The 18,958-nt window shown below is 51.2% G+C and overlaps 1 protein-coding gene across 1 annotated transcript in view; it reads right to left on the bottom strand.

The window, feature by feature from the left end:
- Positions 1-18,958, bottom strand: part of SLC18A2 (solute carrier family 18 member A2) — a 532,773-nt gene that overhangs the window by 509,059 nt on the left and 4,756 nt on the right. Inside the window, exon 2 of the mRNA XM_086922918.1 lies at positions 17,490-17,632. Coding sequence (XP_086779044.1) covers positions 17,490-17,610 — 121 coding nt within the window. The 5' untranslated portion in view covers positions 17,611-17,632. The remainder of the gene's footprint in view (positions 1-17,489; positions 17,633-18,958) is intronic.

Here is an 18,958-nt window from a genome sequence, read left to right as displayed (position 1 = left end):
TCATCACCACCCCCTTTTGTAAATCGATTTTGGCCACTATAGGTGTGGCAGGGTATACTCAGACATGAGTCCCTTTCTCACTGCTCCATCAGGATTCAAGCAAGCCGGGCCGAAGAGGCTGAAATGCCAGAAACCGGTCCCCGGTAGCTTGTCTCCTTTCTGGTAAAGAATTGGCTTGGTAGTTTAGTCTGCCCTGTTCCCATGATGCACTGGGCCAGGGACAGACTGATTTGCATATAGCCAGGTTCTGAGCTGGGATGGGGCAGTGAGATAAATAACGGTGATGGATCAAGCCCTGATCTTTGGACTGGGTAAGAGTGGTCTGCTCAATTCAGACACTCTGTTCATCACCACCCCCTTTTGTAAATCGATTTTGGCCACTATAGGTGTGGCAGGGTATACTCAGACATGAGTCCCTTTCTCACTGCTCCATCAGGATTCAAGCAAGCCGGGCCGAAGAGGCTGAAATGCCAGAAACCGGTCCCCGGTAGCTTGTCTCCTTTCTGGTAAAGAATTGGCTTGGTAGTTTAGTCTGCCCTGTTCCCATGATGCACTGGGCCAGGGACAGACTGATTTGCATATAGCCAGGTTCTGAGCTGGGATGGGGCAGTGAGATTAATAACGGTGATGGATCAAGCCCTGATCTTTGGACTGGGTAAGAGTGGTGTGCTCAATTCAGACACTCTGTTCATCACCACCCCCTTTTGTAAATCGATTTGGCCACTATAGGTGTGGCAGGGTATACTCAGACATGAGTCCCTTTCTCACTGCTCCATCAGGATTCAAGCAAGCCGGGCCGAAGAGGCTGAAATGCCAGAAACCGGTCCCCGGTAGCTTGTCTCCTTTCTGGTAAAGAATTGGCTTGGTAGTTTAGTCTGCCCTGTTCCCATGATGCACTGGGCCAGGGACAGACTGATTTGCATATAGCCAGGTTCTGAGCTGGGATGGGGCAGTGAGATAAATAACGGTGATGGATCAAGCCCTGATCTTTGGACTGGGTAAGAGTGGTCTGCTCAATTCAGACACTCTGTTCATCACCACCCCCTTTTGTAAATCGATTTTGGCCACTATAGGTGTGGCAGGGTATACTCAGACATGACTCCCTTTCTCACTGCTCCATCAGGATTCAAGCAAGCCGGGCCGAAGAGGCTGAAATGCCAGAAACCGGTCCCCGGTAGCTTGTCTCCTTTCTGGTAAAGAATTGGCTTGGTAGTTTAGTCTGCCCTGTTCCCATGATGCACTGGGCCAGGGACAGACTGATTTGCATATAGCCAGGTTCTGAGCTGGGATGGGGCAGTGAGATAAATAACGGTGATGGATCAAGCCCTGATCTTTGGACTGGGTAAGAGTGGTCTGCTCAATTCAGACACTCTGTTCATCACCACCCCCTTTTGTAAATCGATTTTGGCCACTATAGGTGTGGCAGGGTATACTCAGACATGAGTCCCTTTCTCACTGCTCCATCAGGATTCAAGCAAGCCGGGCCGAAGAGGCTGAAATGCCAGAAACCGGTCCCCGGTAGCTTGTCTCCTTTCTGGTAAAGAATTGGCTTGGTAGTTTAGTCTGCCCTGTTCCCATGATGCACTGGGCCAGGGACAGACTGATTTGCATATAGCCAGGTTCTGAGCTGGGATGGGGCAGTGAGATAAATAACGGTGATGGATCAAGCCCTGATCTTTGGACTGGGTAAGAGTGGTCTGCTCAATTCAGACACTCTGTTCATCACCACCCCCTTTTGTAAATCGATTTTGGCCACTATAGGTGTGGCAGGGTATACTCAGACATGAGTCCCTTTCTCACTGCTCCATCAGGATTCAAGCAAGCCGGGCCGAAGAGGCTGAAATGCCTGAAACCGGTCCCCGGTAGCTTGTCTCCTTTCTGGTAAAGAATTGGCTTGGTAGTTTAGTCTGCCCTGTTCCCATGATGCACTGGGCCAGGGACAGACTGATTTGCATATAGCCAGGTTCTGAGCTGGGATGGGGCAGTGAGATAAATAACGGTGATGGATCAAGCCCTGATCTTTGGACTGGGTAAGAGTGGTCTGCTCAATTCAGACACTCTGTTCATCACCACCCCCTTTTGTAAATCGACTTTTACCCACACAGCACCACTTTCAGACACACAACGCCACTCACACCCACGCAAGCCCACTCTCACACACGCAACGCCACACTCACACATGCAATGCCACTCACACACACAACGCAACTCACACACACAACGCCACTCACACACATAATGCCACTCACACACACAATGCCACTCACACACACAACGCCACTCACCCACGCAACGCCACTCACCCACACAACGCCACTCACCCACGCAACGCCTCTCACCCACGCAACAACACTCACACATGCAACGCCACTCACCCACGCAACGCCACTCACTCAAAGCCACTCACACCCACGCAGTGCCACTTTCACCCACACTGTGCAGTGCACAATAGGTCTCGCAGTAGGAAAGTTGGAGCTATTGGTTTTGTAAATGACAAAGCCCATTATGTTTTTAAAATGAAAACAAAAATAAAAGGCATTGTTATTTGCAATTGTGATAGCTCCAACGTTCCTACTGCGAGACCTATTGGCAACGCCAGTGCTTGTTTCTTTCTCCCTCCTCTAGACCTAAAATCAACTGCGGGAGTACCCTTGTTATAATTATCTGTCTCAAGAGTATTGACTGTGGGGTTGTTCTTTCTGTTCTCATAGTGCTTTGATGATACTAATTTAGCATAAGTGATCTTTGGCATATTTGGTTTCCTTCTTGGGCTGCTCTGCCTTGTTTTGTTTTTTTGCTTCTAATTCACTTTAGCACTCTTTTCAGTAATACTACACTGGTCTTTTTCTCTTTACAACTACATTGTTACATTTGAATTCTACCTTCCATTAATGGATACTTTAAAATCTTTTGGTTTCTCAGATGAGGATTTTGCGAACATGCTAGGCCAGATAACCGGCAGCAGCACTGTCAATACAAACTCCACACCAAATAGCAATAGTGAATGGTTGAAATTACTCAACTTAAAGAAAAAGGCTAAACGTATGGAGTCACACACATTTTTTATGTGTGAATATTTGAAATCGGGAGTTATGCCAACGGGGCTTAGAGTGAGAAACATGCCTGCTTTATTTGTCGAGGTACGTAAATTTCTTGAGCGATGGTCGCTCATAGCTAACCGCTGCTCAAGAGATTGGATGCTCTTGATAAAAGAAACTGTACGAGAGATGGTTGCTATACGCCATAAAGAAATTTTAGAGCTTGAGGAGAAACTGAAAGCTAGTCCAGCAGTAGAAGATGCTAAGAAAACGCTACAGGAGATAAACGAAAAGATTGTAGAATTTGACAAATATCTGATAAAAAAGAAAACAGACAAACTGAAAAAAGATATGAGATGGTTTACTCATGAAAAAATCTATCCATATCTTAGATCAGACTTTTTTCAGGAAGGGCAAAACGAACAGGCCCAATATGATACCAAGTCCTTTGACCAAGCACAACACAACCAAAGGGCCAACAGAAGGGGGAGAATTCTCAATTTTTCTGAAACTAATTCCTCTGACTACGAGGGTCAAGTAGGAGGTGAAGACCCCGAGTATAGCTATCAAGATTGGAATTCAAGAAGTCATTTTTCAGGAAGGTTTACCAGAGCACATAATCAACAGCCTTTTTTATTGAGAGGCAGGGGCAGACCTCGCTTTCCACGAAGAAACACCAACTACTATCCCCAAACAGACCCTCCACATGCTCAGTCTTACATGCGAACCAGGAAACAACAGTACTGGAGACAGTAAGTCTGGGAGACACATCAACAATCCCCATTTTTAACTTATCGAAACATACTTTATCATCAGATGAAATAAAGGTATAAAGCAAAGGCCTTTCCTTTGTTCTGAGTTCCATGGCCAATCGCTTCAGAATAACCCAAGACATCTTCTAATTTTTTCGCATAGTTAGGTTAAAAACGTTTTTTGATGGCACAGTAATGAGGGAAGAGGAAGTTAATGCCTCTGGTTGAAAACCTCCATCTGATTTCATGCCGACAATAGATATGCTGGGCCCGGAAGTGAGTATCTTTGAGAAAAATGTGATCAAGGAACTAGAGAAAATTCTGAAATATATCCCTTTACCCCAAGCCAACTTGGAGGTTACAGAGAGACAAGCCCTCAAAACACTACAGGAAAATGAAAACATAACTATTAAACCCTGTGACAAAGCAGGAGGGATAGTAGTAATGGACACAATCCACTACACCAATAAGATCACTCAAATGCTATCCATTGAGGAACATTACAAGAAGACCAGCAGGAGAGCCCTGTCTAGGTTAAAGATCCGGATAGAGGAAACAGTTAACAAAGCATTCTCTGAAGGCTATATTTACCATAAAGAAATGGATTTTCTTATTAAATCCAACCCAGTGACCCCAGCGCTGTACGGTGTCCCTAAGACACATAAAAATGTAGAAGATCCCCCTCTAAGACCCATTGTGGCATCCATAAATTCAAGCCCAGAACCTCTTTTCAAATACCTAGACACTTTTCCATGTCCCCTTACCTCGACATATGAATCATATATAAAAGACACAGGCCATATGATCTCCGTTTTGGAACATACAACCTTCAGTGAAACCACACAATTTTTAGTAACGTGTCACATAGAATCACTTTACACTAACATCCCCCAGGACCTAGCCATGGATGCGGTGGCAGCACTCCTGGCTAGGACACCGGGGCAGAGACCTGACAGTTTCCTCCTAGAATGCCTAGAGCTTGTCCTCCAGAACGATTTCTTTGAATTCCAACAAGACCTCTACCAGCAAATTAAAGGAGTAAGCATGGGGGCATCTTGTGCCCCCAGCATTTCTAATATTTATATGGGCAAATTTGAAATGAAACTTATATTTAACGAACTAGCCCCATTTTACGAAAACATCCCTTGCTGACATAGATTATTGGACGAAAGATGAAAAAGCAAATAAATGGTAAAAAATATGACAAATAACATGTCTACCTGAATATTTCTCATAAGTGTTGCATCCTTTTAAATGTGTAGATGTATTCATGTTGAAAGTAAATAGGTCAGGTAAGAGGTATTCTCTTGTAGTTCCTTTTTTTCTTCCTCCCTCCTCTAGACCTAAAATCAGCTGCGGGAGTACCCTTGTTATAATTATAAGTACTGAATAGAGCAGTAAAGAAGTAGTAGTAGTAGCAAAAGTGGTGTGACGGGGCGTGAATTAGATACATAGAAAATGACTGTATACCAAACAGGTGGACAGGGACTACAGTCTAGGCCCAGTGAGTGGACGTCGAGGGTGGGTGGAGATGCTGTGGATATCAGAATCGACGCGCTCAGCCCAAGTGGGACCAGTTCAGAGAGGGGTTGGGTCCGGGTCGATGGACACGGATCTGGGGCCAGGTGAGGCTTTCTGTGCTTTGTTGCCTTATATCCTGCCCTGAATGTTCGGCAGGTGCTCGCTAGTATGCAATACCGTGTGGCCTGCACAGGCCATTGTCTATATGTAGTACGTGCATCACGTCCTTCGCAGCTGTATGATGTCCGCACAGCACATGGCCTGTCTGACTCTTTACTCAGCCCAGTGTGTGCTGCACGTCTGTATGTAGTGTGCAGAGTGGCTAGCTGCACGTCATGTGGCGTGTGCAATATACACCATGTACTGAACGCTGTGCAAAGCCCTTTATGTACCAAGCCCCCCTATACCCTGGATGCATGGCGTGGCCGCGGGTCAGGGGGACACGCGTCGTCGCTTTAAGGACTGGCAGGGTCTTAACGCAAAAAAAGTGAAATATGGGTGGGTCTGCACACCTAATGTCAACTCAATTTATTCAAGGTTAAAGAAATGTAATTCAACTGTTGTCAATGTGTAAGCGTGAATGAACAATGGGGAAGAGTACCACCCCCCCTATGAAAAATGTATTCAAGGAGACCCCGGAAACCAGGGACTGTGTTCAGCACAGCTAATTGGCAATAAAGCCTATAAACTCTTTGGTGATCATTGACTGCTCTTTTATTCATATGTATTTAAAAATCTCATCTCATGGTTAGAACCTCATAATTCAAAGTACATTGAAATAAAGTATCTCATATTCCATGGTGTACAAAACCTGGCTATATCATGACATTTATACAAACTATATGCAAACATACTCAGTGAACAAAAAGTAAAAAGGAGAACCCAATGCATTTCGGGTTCACACTGAACCCTTCATCAGGGGTTGTGATAACTTTGATGATTGTTGCAAGTCTTCAAGGGAGTGCGGTTCTGGTGTCTACAACAAAATTCACAATGCATACAAATTAGAAGATTGGAAGTTTAAAAAAAAAACTACGTCATATATACGTAATCGCCTTCACCAACTGTCTCAAGGTTTGCATTCTCCGTGATATAGAATCAATGAGTATCTGAAGGTTATAGGTGCCTCATGCGTGATATAATAAAAAACCTATTAAAGTGTGTTCCCAAAGCCAAGAATCCCCCCCCAAAAAACCCCGAAGGGCATGTGGTGGTGAATGCATCACGTCCTTCGCAGCTGTATGATGTCCGCACAGCACATGGCCTGTCTGACTCTTTACTCAGCCCAGTGTGTGCTGCACGCCTGTATGTAGTGTGCAGAGTGGCTAGCTGCACGTCATGTGGCGTGTGCAATATACACCATGTACTGAACGCTGTGCAAAGTGCTTTATGTACCAAGCCCCGTTTACCCTGGACGCATGGCGTGGCCGCGGGTCAGGGGGACACGCATCGTCGCTTTATGGACTGGCAGGGTCATAACTAACGCATGCAGCCCACTACTTACTCATGATCAATGTTCAAAGGACAGAAATATTGTATTCCTGGTATATTTAGTAACAAATATTCTTAAGCAAGCTGCATTTGCGACTTGGGGGGGGGGGTGGAGCACACCCATTTAAGTGCCCCTCAACCCTTCAGTGGGTTCAACCCCTCAGGGGCCCTCGTTCAGCCTAAGACCAATGAATATCAGTGGGATATGGAAGACTCCATATGATGAACGGGGATCCATCATTTTGCGTCACCCAGGGCGCAAGTCCTAAAAAATAAACGATGTGGGGTAACCATGTTAGGCAGTATGCAGGTGACATCATGGCGGGTGACGTCACAGCGCGCACCCCGTGATGTCAGGAGGGGCACTGTACAGGGGTGATTTGTCCCGTCCCCCACACCTCCTCCCATGAAGTGGTACTGCCTGGGTGGCCATCGGCAGCGGGAAAGGATGCTTTTTTTGTGACATGCACAGAACACGATCTTTATGGCAATGGCGCACTTTCTAGGAAAAATGCACACTTTTCCGTTGCCAGTGTTTTTTTACTTTCACCGCAATTTTGCTAAATTTATGGAAAGTCATAAAGTCCTGCTGACCCTTGTGTGCTTAAGTTTGGATAAAAAAATCTCGATGGATGTGAGAAGGCTTGCCGCCCTAGCTGTGGGGAGTTCCTCAGAGTGACTGCCGGCTGCATTTGAAGAGCTACTCTGCTACGAAGCGTCTCTACCTCGGACTCCCTTCAGCTTCCGCCAAGCGAGCGCGAGGAGCCGCCGACTGGATTTTCCGAGGATTTATTGTAGGTTGTAGTGTGTGCACTCAGTTTGGGAACAGTGACGCAGGAGGAGATGAAACCCAGGGTCACACAGTTTAATGAGGGAAAGAAGCTGGGACTGGTAACCAAGTTGCTTGGTGACATGGTCGTTTTGTTACCCATTGAACGCCAGAAATGTGACTTACGCATGAAGCTATAAATGAAAAGGGGGCAAAAGTTCGAAATTTGCAACCATTTGAACAACTCTTGCAATCTGTAAATCGGGCCAATAATGCATTAATAAAGTGAAGCGCGAAATGAAGCATCGGTGGATCTGAAAGAAACACGTTAGTGTTAGATTCCTTACCTTAGAATATCCCCAGGCGTCAGTCTGGATCCGGAAACTTTTGCGTAGCAGTACCCCTGCGCGTCGGTAGGCGTCGTCTGCAGGCGTCCCCTGCGGCTCCGCGTCCGTCGTCGGCGTCGTGCGCCGTGATGACGTCGCTGGAGTACATAGACGCCGCCTCCGCGCGCTGACGTCAGTTCTTCTTTTTTCCGCGCCAGTGGACGCAGATCTGAAGAGCAGTACTCCGGTCTTTGACCAAGTTTTTCAATTGTTTTTTCCTCTCGGTGCCTGATAGGATGCCTGGGTTTAAGAATTGCGATGACTGTGAGCGCACGATGTCGGTCACAGACCATCACCGCCTCTGCCTCCGGTGTCTGGGCCCTGACCACGACGTGGACTCCTGCGTCGACTGCCGGGCCCTTACCAACAAGGCTAGGCGGGAGCGGTCCCGCAAGCTGCTGGAGCTCCGGGTGTCGGCCCCACGTCGGGACCGGGAGCGGTCCCGGTCCGGCCGGAGGTCGAGAGAGCGTTCGAGGGAGCGGTCGCGGAGCCGCGCCGGGCGCTCCGGAAGTCGACACCACTCGTCAGGTAGGAAGCACAAGAAGTCGGGGCGTCGTCATCGTACCCCCGACTCCCCCCGACGCTCGCGCGATGCGGCCGGGGGCTCGGGTGACCCCAACCCCGCGGCTCCGCGAGAGTCGCCGGCGCGGCCTGCCTCATACCCTCCGGTCCCTGGGCATGGCGCGACGCCTGAGGAGATCGAGGCGTTCCTCATGGCCATGAGGGCGCTCGCTTCTCCGACGGGGCCTACGGCGCCTTCGGGCCCAGTGCTACCGTCTGGGGGCCCTAGCGGTTCGGGTGTCCCTGCCTCGGCGCCGTCGGGTGCTCCGGCCCCGGCGCCGCCGACGGCTCCGACCCCGGCGCCGCAGGGGCCTTCGGGATCGGCGCCGGCTGGTCTTCCGGCCTCCCCGGCGCCGTTGCCATCGGGGTTACCCCCGACGCCGCCCCCGCGCGGCGCCGGTTCTCCACTGCCGGTTCCGGCCGGCGGGGGGGTTCCGACGCCGGCTCCGGGCGGCGCCGTCCCCTTACCTTCTCCGACGCCGGACGCGGCGCCGGACGGGCGTCGCACGACGCCGGTCCCGGCGCCGATGGGGCCCATGAACCCCGAGGAGCCGGTCTTCATCATTGACTCCGAATACGGAGAGGATGAGGAGTACGGTGAAGGTTGGGAGGGGTCCGAGGACCCTCTGGCTCGCGAGTGCCAGTATGACCCGGACTGGACAGGTGACTTGGGGGATGCCAGTGGTTTGGACGACTCCCCTAACCCTGGTTTGATCTCTCCTCCAACCGTGGCATCGGTGGAGGGAGCTGCCTATTCTGTGGTGCTGATGAGGGCTGCCAAGGCCTTACACCTTGAGCTCCCCGTCGCGGCCGTGAGGCCTAACATCCTCACCGAGGTCTTCAAACCGCAGTCATGCCCAGTGGAGCCACTGCTGCCGTTTAATGAAGCCTTGTCTGACGTTCTGTTGGGCACGTGGTCCAGGCCCGCTTCAGGTGCGCCTGTTGATCGGAACGTGGCCAGGCGCCACCGTCCTTGTCCGGACGACCCCAAGTACCTGTCTACCCACCCCACTCCTGAGAGTCTGGTGATCCAGGCCTCGACCTCCCAGTCCGCATTCCCGTCGGCCCCGCCCGACCGGGAATCCAAGAGGTATGACCAGTTTGGCAAAAAGGTCTTCTCGTCCATTAGTTTGGGCCTGCGGTCTTGCAACACCGCCTGCCTCTTGGGCCGCTACACCCACTCTGTGTGGGATACGGTCGCGGAGCTGCTGCCAGAATGCCCCATGGAGGTGCGGGCAAAGCTCGGTCAGGCTGTGGCTGAGGGCCGAGATGCAGCGAAATATTCAATTCGGTGTGGTCTTGATACGACCGACTCGCTGGGCAGGGCTATGTCTACGACGGTGGCGATTCGTCGCCACGCCTGGCTGAGATCCGCCAATTTTTCGGCTGATGTCCAGAATGCCCTGATGGACATGCCGTTTGATGGCTGTCACCTGTTCGGTGACAAAGCGGACCACGCGCTGGAACGCTTCAAGGACTCCAGGGTCACGGCCAAGTCCTTGGGTCTCTCGACCCAGCGTCAGCAACCGGGTTCGTTTCGTCCCTTTCGTGGCCAAGGAAGGGGCGCCCCCACACGTGCTGCCAGCCACGCGCCGCAACAATCCTTCCAACGCGGTGGCGGCCGTGGAAACCGCCGTGGTGGCGGTCGGGGACAACGGCGGGGTCAGACCACACCTTCCCCCGCAGCATCTACCCCAAAATCCTCCTAGTCCGTGCTTTCGGCCCCATGTGACGCCAGTGGGTGGCAGGGTTCGCCATCACCACGCTCACTGGCGCACGATCACTTCGGACAGGTGGGTGCTGCAAATCGTCCGAAGGGGCTACTCCCTCCCCTTCGAGACCTCTCCTCCAGCCATGCCACCGCAGAACCACCGTGTGTCGGGGGACCACTTGACGCTTCTGCAGGAGGAAGTTACGGCCCTCTTGGCCAAGGGGGCCATCGAGCGCGTTCCTGGGCCAGAAGTAGGGCGTGGTTGTTATTCCCACTACTTTCTGGTGCCCAAGAAGGACAAGGGGGGCCTACGTCCTATCTTGGATCTAAGGAACGTCAACGGCTTCCTCCGGAAGGAGAAGTTCAAGATGTTGACGTTAGCTCAGGTCTTGGCTGCTCTAGACCCACAAGACTGGATGGTAGCGTTGGACTTGCAGGACGCCTATTTTCACATCCCCGTCCTGCCGGCCCACCGGCGTTACCTGCGGTTCACGGTAGGCCAGGAGCATTTTCAGTTTATCGTGCTTCCCTTCGGCCTTACCAGCGCCCCACGGGTGTTCACAAAGGTGATGGCGGTGGTCGCAGCCCATCTGCGCAGGTTGGGGGTTTCAGTCTTCCCCTACCTAGACGACTGGTTGTTGAAGGCGGGCTCGCCCCAGACAGTCGTCCACCACCTTCAGATGACGGCAGACCTCTTGCACGACCTGGGGTTCTCCATCAATGTGCCGAAATCACACCTGTGTCCCTCTCAAAAGCTCCTTTTCATCGGAGCGGTTCTGGACTCGGCGCAGTTTCGGGTTTATCCTCCGGAACGGCGGGTTCGGGATATTCAGGCTTTGATTCCCATCTTTCAGCCGCTATCCCGGGTTTCGGTCAGGTTGACGCTGCGGCTGCTGGGACTGATGGCTTCCTGCATCCTTCTGGTGCATCACGCTCGGTGGCGGATGCGGGCTCTGCAGTGGGACCTGAAGTTTCAGTGGGCCCAGCATCAGGGCAACTTGTCCGACCACGTCTTGATCTCGGAGGGCACTGCGAGACAACTGCAGTGGTGGCTTGCGGACCGCGATTGGGTCAGGGGCAAGTCCCTCTCCCTTCCCCAACCGGAGCACGTTGTCGTGACGGACGCGTCCCTCCAGGGCTGGGGTGGCCACTTGGGAGAGGCAGAGATCAGAGGCATCTGGTCTCCGGCGGAGTCCCGGCTCCATATCAACCTGTTGGAGCTGCGGGCGATTCGTCTGGCACTGAAGGCATTCCTCCCCTTTGTCAACGGGAGTGTGGTGCAGGTGTTCACCGACAACACCACCGCCATGTGGTACTGCAACAAACAGGGCGGTGTGGGGTCGTGGACCCTTTGCCAGGAGGCTCTGCGCCTCTGGCAATGGCTGGAACGTCAGGGCGTGACTCTGACGGTTCAACACCTGGCAGGTTCTCTGAACGCCAGGGCGGACGAACTCAGCCGTCGGTGCTCGATGGATCACGAATGGCGTCTGAACTCGGACGTGGCGCAAGGCATCTTTCTGCAATGGGGAGAGCCTTGGTTAGATCTATTCGCCACCGAAGAGAACGCGCAATGTCATCAGTTCTGCGCGTTGGAGTTTCCAAGACGGCACTCGCACGGCGACGCCTTTCGGCGCGAGTGGAGTTGCGGTCTGTTATACGCCTTTCCGCCTATACCACTTCTGCCCAGAGTGCTGAAGAAGATCAGGCGCGACCGGGCCCAAGTTATCCTTGTGGCTCCGGACTGGGCTCGAAGATACTGGTATCCCGAGCTACTCAACATGTCAGTCGGTCCCCCGATCCGCCTGCCCCTTCAGGAGGACCTTCTGTCGCAGCAGCAGGGGACGGTCTTCCACCCGAACCTGTCCAGTCTCCACCTCCATGCTTGGAGATTGAGCGGCGGCAGTTGAGGCCATTTGACTTGCCTCCTGAAGTCTGTGATGTTATTCTGGCAGCCAGGCGTCCCTCCACTAAGTCGGTATACGCCTGTCGGTGGAACAGATTTGTGGCATGGTGCACAGCAAAGGCTGTGGATCCTCTTTCTGCCCCTCTTTCGGAGGTTCTTCTGTTTCTTCTTTCTCTTGCCCAGCAGGGCTCTGCTCTGGGCACTATCAAGGGCTACCTTTCTGCCCTTTCAGCCTTTTTGAGGCTTCCTGATCAGCCTTCTTTGTTCAAATCCCCGATTGTAACTCGATTCTTGAAAGGCATCACTCACATGTTTCCACCTGTTCCGTTTGTGATGCCTCAGTGGGATTTGAACCTGGTTCTGACCTTTCTAATGTGTGCTCCCTTTGAGCCCCTTCATTCTTGTCCTCTCCGTCTCCTGACTTTAAAGACGGCTTTCCTGGTTGCCATCACCTCTGCCAGGAGAGTGAGTGAGCTCCAGGCTCTTTCTGTCCAACCTCCTTTCCTGTCCATTCATCCTGATAAGGTGGTTCTGAGGACTAGGCCTTCTTTCCTGCCCAAGGTTGTTTCGGCCTTTCACATCGGGCAGTCCATTACCCTCCCTTCCTTCTTCCCGCCTCCGCATCCTTCAAAGGATGAAGAGCGGCTCCATCGTCTGGACCCAAAACGTGCGCTTTCATTTTACATGGATCGCACACGCCAGTTCCGGGTGGATGACCAACTGTTTGTTGGCTACGTGGGTGCGAAGAAGGGACGGGCGGTCTGTAAACGAACCATCTCTCGATGGGTCGTCCTCTGCATCAAAGCGTGCTACTCTTTGGCTCGGAAGGAGCCTCCTGTTGGGCTGAGGGCCCATTCCACTCGGGCCACGGCGGCTACCACTGCCCTGGGCCGGGGAGTCCCCTTGCAGGACATTTGCCAAGCGGCTACGTGGGCCTCGCTGCACACCTTTGCGAGGCACTACTGCCTGGACAGCCAAGTCCGGAGGGATGGCTTCTTTGGCCGTTCTGTCCTCCAGGACTTTCTGGTGTAGTTGTATTGGTTCGCAGACCCACCACCGGGGTTGGTATTGCTGGGGTATGTATTCTAAGGTAAGGAATCTAACACTAACGTGTTTCTTTCAGATGAACAAGTTACTTACCTTCGGTAACGATATATCTGTAAGAAACATTAGTTAGTGTTAGATTCCTTACCGAACCCACCCATCCTCCCCGTTCTGCGAACTGATACCTAGGGTTAAGGTCATCCCTTTCAGGGCCCTAGTTTTTACATGGCACCAGTGTTGGTTCTCTCATGGCTCTGCGTCTCCTGGCGCGGAAATGCTGTGTGCAAAGAACTGACGTCAGCGCGCGGAGGCGGCGTCTATGTACTCCAGCGACGTCATCACGGCGCACGACGCCGACGACGGACGCGGAGCCGCAGGGGACGCCTGCAGACGACGCCTACCGACGCGCAGGGGTACTGCTACGCAAAAGTTTCCGGATCCAGACTGACGCCTGGGGATATTCTAAGGTAAGGAATCTAACACTAACTAATGTTTCTTACAGATATATCGTTACCGAAGGTAAGTAACTTGTTCGTTGAGTGGGTCTTTAAATTAAACATATTCCTGGAGGGATTCTATGTTTCTAGCCCGTGTTTTCCTAGTTATCTGTCCAATATTTTGAAAAGTTCTGTGTATAAAAAAACGGAATTTACGTGACAATTTCAAAGTTATGATCACGAGAAGAATATGATACAAATCAAACCTAATCTCCAATCCCCTTTTAATGTGCGAATTTTTTAAAAGGGAACGTCCGGTCTTTATATTCAGTGATCGCAAAAAAGGCTAATATAGCGCCTGAATGCTGCAGTGATGTTAGCCTGAAAGCGCCATCTCATAAATATACTATTTACTAAATGTTGCGCCATAAATTCCACACTCCACTATACTAATTCACCACTAATTCTTTATGGGTTCCAGAGTAGCGCGCTACTCACCAATAAAGCATTTCAACTCCCCATCAGGGTTCCAAGCGCTATATAAATGCAAACCTTTTTCCCTTTTCTACCCCTCCCCAACCCTTCTTAATCCAAATAACTGACTAACATATCCACCACTCTATTCACTTTCATGTTTCACTATACTAATTCAACATTAATCCTTATGGGTTCCAGAGTAGCATGCAACTCGCCAAAAAAGCGCTTCAAAACCCCATCAGGGTTACCAGCGCTATATAAATGCAAACCTCTTTCCCTCTTCTATCCCGTCACCTACCCTTCTCTAGCCAGATAACTGAATAACATATCCACTACTCACATTACTTCATATTTCACTATACTAACTTTCAACATTAATCCTTTATTGGTTCCGGAGTAGCGTGCTACTCGCCAGAAAAGCGCTTCAACACCCATCAGGGGTAACAGGTGCTATATGAATGCAAACCTTTCTTCCCCTTCTATCCCTCCGCTATCCTTCTCATTACAAATAACTGATTAATATCCACCACTCAAATTACTTTCATATTTCACCATACTAATTCACCACTAATTCTTTATGGGTTCTGGAGTAGCGTGCTATACGCCAGAAAAGCGCTTTAACACCCATCAGGTCTAACAAGCGCTATATAAATACAAACCTTTTTTCCCCTTCTATCCTTCTGCTATCCTTCTGAATCCAAATAACTGACTACCTCATCCACCACTTAAAATTACTTTCATATTCCACTATATTAATTCAACACTAATCCTCTATGGGTCCCGGAGTAGCGTGCAACTCACCGAAAAAGCACTTTGACGCCTCTTCAGGGGTAGTAAGCTCTATATAAATACAATTACAATACAATACAATACAATATATCGCAACCATCGTGGCGCTTTAGAAACACTTCTGGGCACTATGCATTGTACACACGTGTGGTGATTAGGCGCTAGGGTAGATGGTTCGTGTTGTTGGAGAAGGTCCTCGGCTGTCTCTGGTGGTCTCTCACAGCCTGGCTAGACTGCTGAGAAGAACGGGCCATTAGTGGAGGCGTGAGGGTCAAATCACGCAACGAAACGAGCTCTCAGCGGCGGCTCACGGCTGGAGGCGGCCGCGGCTGTGGGGACTAGCGGGTCTAGCTCCCAAGGATACCTGGTGAACACTTGCGGTCTTAGAAATGTCCCTGGTGTAGACACCATGCCACTACTCTCTTGTAACACCACTTGTCTGGCGCGGTGTTGGGTCACATTCGACTAGTACTCGGTTATCACGCCCCTCAACTCACGCATGACAAAATGTCAATGGAACACACTCTTAACTTTGGCGCTTCAGCCATTATAGGCGGAAACAGAGATGTCTCGTTTTAGTTCCACTTTCTGTATTTCCTTTGCATTTGTGGGTTTGTACCCTCGTTGCGCCCTTTCGTTCTGAACTGCAGAAGGAAACGAGCGCACAAAAGGACAATCACGGGCAGACGGTGCCCTGGGGACCTTGTGGCAGGTTAGGCGCTACCGCTTAGGAGCTATTTATCTATTTATTTATTTTTATTTTTTTACAAAGGTGAGAGACGAGGAGGGAGAGGACAGGTGTCAGAGAAGCAAAGTGGACGGATGAATGGATGGGCGAATGGGTGTACGGTGGCCAGCTGCATAGCTGGGTAGGTCAAGGGATGGATGGACAGACTGGCGGAGGCATGTACTGACCTGTAGATTGAATGGTGAGTGCAGGGAGGGCGGACGGACAGAAGGGTAGATCAACGGAGGGATGGATGGATTGACGGATGGTTTTGTGGGTGGGAGGGTGGATAGATGGATGGACGGACGTGTGGAAGGAAGGGAGAGTAGGTGTATGGCGGGCGTCTCCAGGGATGGGCAGGTGAATGGCTGAATGGATGGAGGGACGGACTGACGGGTGGACGAATGGATAGATGGATTGATGGGTGGACGGGCGGACTGGTGACGAAAAAATGGATGGATGTATGGATTTATGGCTGAACAGACGAGCAGATATAGGGTGTGAAGCTGCATAGACGAGTAGGTTGATGGCTGGATGGACGGAGAGCAAGGGATGTAACACTTGTACCGACGTGTAGAAGAACGAGTGTGTGTATGGTGGGTAGATGGGTGAGCCAATGCATGCATGGGAAGATGGATGAATGGATGGATGATTGATTAATGGAGGCTGGACAGAATAACAGACGGAAAGACTGCTGTAGGGTGGGCAGATGGATAGATGCACAGACAGGTGGGAGGAATTAACAAATTGATGAATCAATCAATCAAATGTTTAATAGGTCCATAGTATACGTATGCATTGATTGTTAAATTAAGGCACTTGCCCATTGCAAACAATAAAAGAGAGATATAAGGTGGGTGACCCCGAGTCCGAGGCATTAAGTAACCCACTGCCTGCACTGGACAACTCAGCCTCGGACATTTTTCCGAATCCCAGGACAGGGGACTAGTTCGAACAGGGAGGAGAAGAGGGCAGTGGGCTTTGAACCACACTTTAAACCTACACGAATACATGTATAAATGCATACACCTTTCTATACCAACAAAATCCGGAACTGTTTGGCAGCAGCTCTGAACACCGGACCTTTACACCACCACCCCGCCGCCGAGGGAGCACGTCCGCCGGGGATGTCCCCCGGTCTCCAGTGCTCTCTTTCAGGGGCTTGAGGTGACTTTCATGGTCTACCAATCCTAAATGCACCCCAAGAGTTGCTGGGAGGACAGCTGCCAGACCGACAGCGGAGACAGGGCAAACCCGCCGCCCACGCCCTCCTCGAAAGAGATGTGACGAGAATCGGGAGCTGGACCAGGAATAAGATCAAACGGCGGGAAGAGAGGCAGCCGCGAGACAATTGCATCTCCTCTGGTGCCTCGTGGCATCAGCAGCTGTTTTGTTAAACTCGCAGGGCACATTTTCTGCCTGTAATGAAAGCGCTGACTGACCCCCTGAGCATTGACAGTATCTGTGTGTGGGGGGGATCGCAGCAATTATGCATTTATGCCAATCCGCCCCCGACGCCGAGATCCGCCGCTCTGTGAGTTTTCCTTCTCTGTGAATCTTCCCTGGCGCTGCACTTGCCCAGAGTCTCCCCGCTGCTGTCCCAAGAGGCAGGCTCGGCGAGTTCACTCTCTTCCGCCTCCGCCAGAACACGAGCCGTCAAACCAAGGGGGGTGATCGGACCAGAAGAGCAAGGAACGAAGGATCGACATTCTGTAAGGGTGGACGGGTGGGTAGATGGATGGATGAATGGTCAAATATGTAAGTGCGTATAGGTATATGAATGAATTGATGAATGAATTGCGCTATGTAGGTTTACTCCATCTCTAAATCATTTCTTTGTGCCGAAAAGTTCAGTTTTGCCAGCAGTGCTAGCGCCCACCTACCTACTACCGTGAGCAGCATGTTGTCCAGCAGCAGCGCGATGTAGACGATCAGCAGGATGAGCCTCCGGGACTGCCGGCCCTCCCGGAGCCAGGCCAGGAGGCTGAGTTCGGGCAGAGCCATGTCCGGGCAGGGGCGGTGTGTTCTGCAGGCAGAAACGAGAGAGCAACAGCGACAGCATCAGCAGCCTTCCCTCTCTAGCAGGAGCAGGGACACTTCAGACCGCCCCCTCTGAAGAGACAGTCCTCCCGCCGGGGAGGAACCCACCTGAGCACCCCAGTCGTCCGTGAGCAGTGGCCCCTCCCTCCAGAGGAGCCTACGTCTGACAGTGAACAGTCACCCCCTCCCCCCCACCACACACACACACACAGGGGAGAACCCCACCCCGTGCACCAGTCAGACAGTGAACAGTGACCCCCTTCCATCAGAGAGGACCCCCACAATTTCTGGAAGTTATCACCCCCCACCCCCAAACAAGGAGTGACTCCCACCCTGGTGCACACCTGTCTGACTGACAGGTTTGTGACCCCTCCAACAGGAGACGGCCCCACTCTGGAGCACCTATGCTTGACTGTGAACAGACACCCCTTCAACCGAAGAGGGCCCTCGCCCTTGGGTACCATGTTATGAGAGTGATCTGCGCCCCTCTCATCTGCAGACGCTCTGTAACATTTCCGTTTTTACATTTATCTTTTTCGCCGCATTCAGTAAATATAACAAAACGACCTTGCTGTTTGACCTGCCGTCCGATTGACACTGCAGGCACAGACAGACACTAACACAATGTAATGCTGAACACGCGTGTACGTACTGACAACCTTTGACTGGGTGACATCATGACATAGGGCGTATTTGTTTTCAGCCCTTGTACTGTATTAAAGTAGCGCCGGTCGTGGTGAATAGAGGTGAACATATTAAGTATGGTTGGGCGCCGTACGTAGAAGCCCAGCGTGTTCTCCCCACGTCATGAATGAGCTGGCACTTCAAGCTCACGACGTAAACGATCGTCACTTCACGCTGTGCGTCAGTTCTCACTTTTTATGCAAACAGAATGCCTGGGCCTGCCGCTTTCACTGCCTTTGCCATGACTGCTGCATGCACCCTATTGTTTATGACGAGTGCCTTTCATTTCACCAAAGGCAACGTTACAGCCAAGGGAGAGGAATGATGAAGGGATGCGACTATTTACTCGTGTTGGGAAGACATAAAACAAGAGGCTGATCTAGCCTTGTGCTGTGTGTGAGCTTGCTGTGTAGCTGGTGCACAGAGGACTGGAACCTGGTTAAGGGTTGTCCTGGCCTCCACGTGGTAAGCTACATACCTTATCCACTTCTGTTTATTTGTTATTACAGTCATCTTGCTATTCATCAAATCTTGTCTAACAACTCTTTACAGGGAGTTGCTGTCACAGCATCTTTATGCTTTGTGAGTCTCCTGAAGGACCCCACGCTCTCTCTCCCAGCTGCCTCCT

The sequence above is a fragment of the Lissotriton vulgaris genome, chromosome 5, assembly GCF_964263255.1.
Source record: "Lissotriton vulgaris chromosome 5, aLisVul1.2, whole genome shotgun sequence".
In the NCBI taxonomy this organism is placed as follows: Eukaryota; Metazoa; Chordata; class Amphibia; order Caudata; family Salamandridae; genus Lissotriton; species Lissotriton vulgaris.
This window is presented reverse-complemented; position numbering and strand designations above follow the sequence as displayed.